This window comes from Penaeus japonicus, unplaced genomic scaffold (assembly GCF_977035675.1).
Source record: "Penaeus japonicus unplaced genomic scaffold, GWHDUDI00000001_assembly GWHDUDI00000012, whole genome shotgun sequence".
Lineage (NCBI taxonomy): Eukaryota > Metazoa > Arthropoda > Malacostraca > Decapoda > Penaeidae > Penaeus > Penaeus japonicus.
Genome location: NW_028234414.1, coordinates 43,195,901 through 43,203,400, shown reverse-complemented (window position 1 = coordinate 43,203,400; position 7,500 = coordinate 43,195,901). Strand labels below are relative to the sequence as shown.

The 7,500-nt window shown below is 37.2% G+C and overlaps 2 protein-coding genes across 3 annotated transcripts in view; one reads left to right on the top strand and one right to left on the bottom strand.

The window, feature by feature from the left end:
* Positions 1-4,789, top strand: part of LSm3 (U6 snRNA-associated Sm-like protein LSm3) — a 6,122-nt gene extending 1,333 nt beyond the window's left edge. For both annotated transcript variants that reach the window (XM_043004143.2, XM_043004144.2), the window contains exons 2-3: positions 3,800-4,001; positions 4,232-4,789. In XM_043004143.2, the coding sequence (XP_042860077.1) occupies positions 3,807-4,001; positions 4,232-4,351 (315 nt within the window). In that variant the 5' untranslated portion in view covers positions 3,800-3,806 and the 3' untranslated portion in view covers positions 4,352-4,789. The remainder of the gene's footprint in view (positions 1-3,799; positions 4,002-4,231) is intronic.
* Positions 4,790-4,964: 175 nt separating this feature from the next.
* Positions 4,965-7,500, bottom strand: part of LOC122245958 (protein OPI10 homolog) — an 8,390-nt gene continuing 5,854 nt past the window's right edge. The window contains exon 4 of the mRNA XM_043004141.2: positions 4,965-7,500. This exon is cut by the window's right edge and continues 729 nt beyond it. The gene's annotated coding sequence lies outside the window, so the exon portion shown is untranslated.

The window sequence follows — 7,500 nt, the reverse complement described above, 5'->3', positions numbered from 1 at the left end:
GATTAGGCCTATAAGACAGGTGTCATGACATACATGTCGACACTGATTAGGCCCAAGAGACAGGTGTCAATGCATACATGAATCGACATTGGGATCTGCTCACAGTTGAAGCGCGCACACAGACAGTCATGAAGTATTATGGCAGTAACAGCACTAGCTCCAGAGCCACAGGGTTCTAAAGTCAGCCTAAACCCACATTTTATGATGGATTTAAGGAAAAATATTGTTTGGGCTAGTCTGCGTTGCCTGGAAGGCGGCGAAAACACTTTCCCCGTCCCTCTGATTTTTAGCTGGTGCCGCTAGTGTTGTCGGCTGCCCGTCCTGACGACCAGTTATGTTGTTAGGCGCCCCGTCCACAATGGGTATATAAGTGTATATAATAACTTTTATAAGGATCTAAGAGTGTCTATAAATGGGACACAAAATTATATAAAATCATTTCAGTTTATCTTTTTATAATTTCCTCGGTAATGTGAAGCAACCTACTGATTCTGCAATTAAACTTAACACAGTTGATAAGCTAAACAAAAACAGAAATTGATGGATAAACTCTAGAGATCATATAGAAATTGAACGCTCAAGATGACAATGATTTGTCAGTTACTCTCTTTGCATAAGAAAGATTATCAGTTTGGTATTTGGGAAACATTTCATGGAATTACTATGGTGTGTGCTCTCTCTCTCTCTCTCTCTCTCCCTCTTTCTTTCTTTCTTTCTTTCTTTCTCCCTCTCCCTCTCCCTCCTACCTTCCTTCCTTTCTCCCCCTCCCCCCCTCTGTCTCTCCCTCCCTCCCTCTCTCTCTCTCTCTCTCTCTCTCTCTCTCTCTCTCTCTCTCTCTCTCTCTCTCTCTCTCTCTCTCTCTCTCTCTCTCTCTCTCTCTCTCTCTCTCTCTCTCTCTCCCTCTCTCCCCCTCCACCCCTCTCTCCCTCTCTCCCTCTCTCCCTCTCCTCCTCTCTCTCCCTCTCCCTCTCCCTCTCCTTCTCTCTCTCTCTCCCTCTCCCTCTCTCTCCCCCTCTCCCTCTCCCTCCCTTTCCCTCTCCCTTCCTCCCTCCCTCTCCCTCTCTCCATCAGTAGAATTTGGAAAAGCAAAAGGAAGTTAATTATAGCCACATGAAAGTGCCAAAAAATCAATATTCTCTCAAGTGTAGTTGTGATAATTAGGTTCTATCTCGTAGTATGTGTCTTTAGGGTTGTGCGAACCTCATGGGTATGTTATATGGTATTTTTATATTTTTCGATATTAACCCTTTCTGGACGGGTGGTACACTACTGTACCGCTCATTCAAAAGCCCAGTGGCCGGGCGGCACAATATTGTGCCAGCCATTTAATTGATTTTGGCCTAAGCACTCGAAAGCCCCGGCATTGTGACATTCAAGGCTGGAATGCCCCCGTCGTGAGTGGGTTAACTCAAGTTTGGTGTCATGGGTACTCCTTACTTGGTTGCGATTGGTGTTATCTAAACTTTAACCAAAAGTTGTTGTATTTAGGACGATAAGAATAATGACCGTGATGATGATAAGGATATTGATGTTGATAATGTTATTTGTGTTATTATTATTATTATTATTATTATTATTATTATTATTATTATTACTACTACTACTATTACTATAATGTTTGGTATAATGATTCATTGGCAGAAATATCATGATTTTATATTTTTATATATGTATTTATTAATTCATAACCAGTACAGTGTATACAATATTGTCATGCAGAAAAATAATGAATGTGTCATGATATGATCATTCGTCATTAAACTTCTGCATGTGGAACACTAGAGGAAAACATGAAGTATATTTGTATTACAAGATACCATTTCTGCTTCGTAATAACTGAATGTAAAAGTTTTCTTTACCCGAGACAAAGTAAGATTAAGTCAGTCAGTAATTCAATAACTGGTACATATATCCTGTTGCTACTTCAGGTCGGAAGCAGAAATGGCATCTTCCCCCTCCAAGGTCCCCGTAAAATCTCCGTCGGTAAAGTCCTCGGGAGGCTCCACGCCCTCGGGTATGCGCGGCCGCCCGAGCCTCAACCCCACAGACCTCACCCTCCCCACCCAGCGGGTCAAGATGATCATGAAGAGCTGTCCCGACGTGGAGACGGTCTCGCAGGACACGCTTCACCTCATCACACGCGCCACGGAGCTCTTCATCGAGTACCTGGCCGTCGAGTCGTACAAGTGTGCCGAGAACAAGGACCGGATGGACTACGAGTCCCTGTCCTCGTTGGTGCACATGGCAGAGCACCTGGAGTTCCTCAGGGAAGCCATTCCGAAGAAGGTCACGTGGGCAGAGGCGCAGAAACTGATCGAGGAGAATAGCAACAAGTTCGAGGGTTTTTTCTAGGGGGGACTCCACTCGTAAAATGTGATTGGGCATCTACTCTCTGGGGAACGAACCACTTTCTATAAGGGCACCTTGAGAGTTTGTGTGATAGGTCTGAATGCATTGGCTGTGGCTTGGTTGGATGATGTAATTTAATGCGTTGTGGAAAACCAAGTGTTGCCTTTCTTTTAAGGTCCAATATTGTTGTGAATTTATTGTGTGATTACATGTTTTTCATTGTTTTTATTCCAAGATTACTGAGGTGTAATGTTTGTGAATTTCAAGTGAAGGTATTTGTAATTACACTCAATTTAATACAAAAGTGAGTCATGTTTATCATTTGCAGTCATAAATTAAGTGTTACTCATGTGATTATGACTAACTGAATGGAACAAATAGTATAGATACTTTCAAGTGAAATTGTATATTTTTACACATTCTCTTAAACTTAATTGTGTGTATAAGTCAAGGCATATTAGAGGCGGTAGCATTCAACATAAATCTTTAACGGAGACTCAACAATTGTAAAATTTGAAATGAAAGAATTAATTGCTTATACACGGTGCTGAATTCATGATAAATGTAATGTAAAATGTATTACTGCCTGTTGTTGTTTGGCACTGTATATATGGCTGTATGAAACTGAGAAATCTCGGGTGAAGAGATCAATGACCAAAAAGAAAATATTTTAATTTTTTGTACTATGTCTGGAAATAAATGATAATGATATTATGTATCTGTTTAGTGTTGCATATCCCAGAACTTTCCTTTTGGACTCGGGGTGCGATAAGAAATATTAAGTCAGATTCTGGTTCCAGGGAAATTAGTTTTTGCATTCATATCATAGAAATCTTGACACAATAGTTATCTGTGCATTGTCAGTTACCATTATTTGCATTTTTATTTATTTGACAAGTGCTTTTAGCTGCGTAAATAAATATATAACTAGATGTGCAGTTTAATAATGACATACAGTAGAATCAGAGTTATACAAATATGGGACAGACATTAACACTAAAAGTTTTTCCCACTTCCAAGTGCACCATTCAGCACTGTCAGTTTTGACACTTGTACGCAAAGCATGTGTCCCTCATCATTAGTGGCATGTGTTTTGGATATAAAAATTGAAACTGGCATGTCACATTGGCTTGAGTAGTGAAGTTAGAGATGCAGGGAGCTGTACTTTGGGATGGTGGAAGGGCCTGAGACAGAGGTGGATTATTTGATGCACTATTATAAGAGAAAAAACAAGATGGATTATGTGGGTTGGATTGAAGTGATGTAATATTTCCATGTTAACATACAAGTTGCAGTAATATAAATTAATGTAATTACAAGGGAAAAAAATGATACTGATTAATCCCCCAGTCTTAGATTGATCAGTAATGCATAAATAAAACAGAAAAGACAAAGAACGTATTTAGTGCAGGGAAAGAATTCTTTCACTCAAAATGGTTTTCTTTCTCAGCTGAAGAATGGCGGAGGATGGAGAACCAACCGCGGGCACCATGGCGGTCGAGGAGCCGCTAGACCTCATCCGCTTGTCTCTGGACGAGAGGATCTACGTCAAGATGCGCAATGAGAGAGAGCTGAGAGGACGGCTTCATGCGTATGACCAGCATCTTAACATGATTCTTGGAGATGTGGAAGAGACTGTGACTTCAGTTGAGGTAAGAATTGATGGGAATTGTTACGATTATTATTATTATTTTTTTTTTTGGAAATAGGAGTTTCTGTAATTGAATCAGTGCTTTCATATTTTTTTGTGGTGCTTTTATGGTCTTTGGTTCATTACTAATCCTCAACTTATTATATAACTACAGATCTGTAATTTTCTTCATAAATTTATATGATTCAAGCTGTATATATTTGCCGTCCTGATATCACAACCTCCTTCCAGGTCGACGACGAAACATTCGAGGAGGTTTACAAAACAACGCGGAGGAACATTCCCATGCTGTTTGTGCGAGGCGACGGCGTGATCCTCGTAGCTCCTCCTATGAGAGGTGGCGGAGTGTAGGAAATAGGATTGCACACTTAGTAAAAATTTACTTTCATGTGTTATAGGTGGGAGAAGTTTCGCAATCCTGCCTAGTATTATTTTATAATGGGTATTGCTAATGTTTTATGTTATAATTATGGACTTGAAAGAATTTTCCTCAATGGGATTGTATGTGTTTGGAGATACCTTTTGTTGGAAGGTAGTACTATATATTATTTTAAAATTGCATTTTACTTTTTATTATTTGTGATATTTTTTTTCTTAGCAAGGAGGTGCTTTGTGTTCAGCAAATAATTTATCATACAAGAGTATGAAAAAAAGGACAGGATGTTTGTTTCAAGATGGCAGTTCCCAATTCTCCCTCTTCCAAAGACTAAAAGTCTGTAATAGAAATAATTGCAAAGCATTGTAAGATTTTCATCTTATCAGGAAATAAAGTTAAAAATTTAAATCATATTTTTATGTTTCTCTTCTCCTTATTGTAGTTTTTCCATACTAGTGCTGCCATAGAAAGGGAGAAACAGACTAGCTGTAAATAGTCCCTCAAGGTATTCCTGTTACAGTACATAATCTTTACTTTAATTGCTATTTCACATTGAAGTGTGCTGTGGAAAAAAATGAAAATACAGAATTGGCAATTATCTCAAATGCATTTCATATAAAGAGCATTTGGAAAACATATACAAATTATGAAATTGAATTATAAGTCACACTTAAAAATATAAGGCATTGGAAAACATCACACATTGACTGATTGGTGTTCAAAAGTAAATGATGCAACCCATTCACTATTGGGTTAACAATACACACAAAGCAGTTTAACCCATTCGCGCCGGATGACGTGATATCATGTCATGCGAATATTTCGCTCTGCCTGGATGATGTTCTTTCACGTGATCTCTCTCTAAATACAATTTTTACATAGTTATGTATGTGTATACTCATTGCACTTGCATTTTTATGAGCAATTTTTTCTTGACTTGTCAAAGAAATGTAAAGAAATACAAAAGACAGTTCTCATCACCCCATAGAATGAGGCAAGTGAAAAGCACTCTGAGAGGCGCAGCACAATGTTTTGCTGTGAGAGATCTCGCACCTGGAGGCTGTGTGCGCATTAGGCAAACAATCACCCCGTCGTGAATGGGTTAAGTAATATAAGAAAGAAATAGTATTGGCTATATGTGAGTCGTGAAAATTGATTCGTAGATCAGCAAAATCTTCAATTTTATGAACTCTAAAGCTTCTATTAAGCAAGCTTTACATACCTAAAAAGTTGGTGAATTCTTCAGTTAAAAAAGAAAAGAAAAAAGAATAAGAAAGAGCAAAAAATTCTTAAAAGAGTGATCATGGCAAATGGGCCTTTGGTTGTAACATCTCCAGAAATGTTATTCCTTGTGTGGATGACTGCATGAAAAGCTAGTTTGATGTTTGTTATGCATGTGAGTCTACATTAACAGGGAAAGTGGTAATTCGACAATTGATCTAAATTTCTGAACTCAGGACTGTAACATGAGTCATGCTAGTTCAAGTGATTTTATGGTAGTATGTTCTTCAGAAGTATGAGATATATTTCTAGCACTATACAGGCATTCCTCTATAATTTAGATAAGACACTTGTCATACTTGAAGTCACTGAGTATGTTAAAATGTATTTGAAGTCTATTTCCTGCTATGATATATGGATTGAATAGCTGCTTTCCAGTTTCACGTCACTATTTATAAAAAAAAAACGACATAAACGAGACTTGAATATGGAACCCTTAAGAAAGTGGACCAAGGCAAAATACTTTACGAGGGGAAAACGACATCTTGGCACGGATTTCCGAGACAAAGCAAACGTGATCCGCATACATCTGCTTTTGTGTACGTACGTCATTGCTTGCTTACGGGTTTCTATATTTGTCTGCTTGCATGTGTCTGTATCTCTGCCTGTCTCTATTTGGGTGTTCTATATACGCACATTTGCCGCTGCTAGCTACATGGGGACTTTTTATTTTGAAATAAGGGTGATACTAAAAGATCTCAAAATAATTGTAGTAATTACATAATAGCAGCCTTTTATGTGTTAGGAAAAATATTAGGAAAATAATGTTAAAGCCATCTAAATTATTTGAAAAAGCAAGAGATAGTGTGAAAAAAAAAAAAAATGAGAAGTATTTACTTAACTAAAGTAATCAAACCACAAACTACAGTCAGCAGCTTTGACAATGCAATGAAAATGGTAACTGAACGGAATATGTTGATTTCACTGATACATCCCAGATTTATTTCATAATTCATAGTTATCATAATTCCTTCCAAAGTCATTCATATGATATTATTTAGTGACATCACCAGATTAATAATCTTTTGGAATCCAAGCCATTTACACAAGACAGCGTACAATCATCATAAGTGTTTATTAGTTTTTCATATCACAGTTCACAATTCAAGCACAGAGAAAACGGGCCACACTGTTTTAAAACGGGTCTACCAATCTTATCCACATTTGCCGCTGCTTCTCGTCTCTCAACAAAACCTTGGACATTTTCAGTAAACATTAATAAAAGCATACAGGATACCACAGGTAAATCAAGCCATCTGGAAAATAGGCACTAAGTATAAAATAAAAATTCAGTCGGCACTGACTGAGCAAAGTTTTCAATTTACACAACCAAAACAAAAAATCCACAAGCATGGACACAGAAATCAAAATTAAAAAGGTATACAAAACATGTATAAAACAGACAATGGTAAAGGACGTATCAGAAAAGAAATAAAATATATATCAAACTTATTCTTTTGCATATAAATAACAATTAAACATAACTTTGTGTATTAAATAAAAGAAAGATTAACAAAAGTCCTGTGAAAAGAGGGTACAAGTAGCACATAAATCTTACAATTCTCATTATAAAAAAAAAAAAACATGATTATGACACCTTCTATCTTTGAAAGAGCATTTAAAAACATTTAATGGGAATCCTTCTGCAAAATACTCCTTCCCGAATCCTGATTGAGATCCAACCAGATACTTGTCTTCATTTTATTTCCTTCCTTGTATGAGAATATTATTTTATCTCTACTATTTGGTGAAATAAAACATTCAAGTGTTCCTTTTATTCCTGTCCAGACCCTCAACCTCAATCACAATATTATGGTAACTTTGAGATGCCAAAATTGTATAA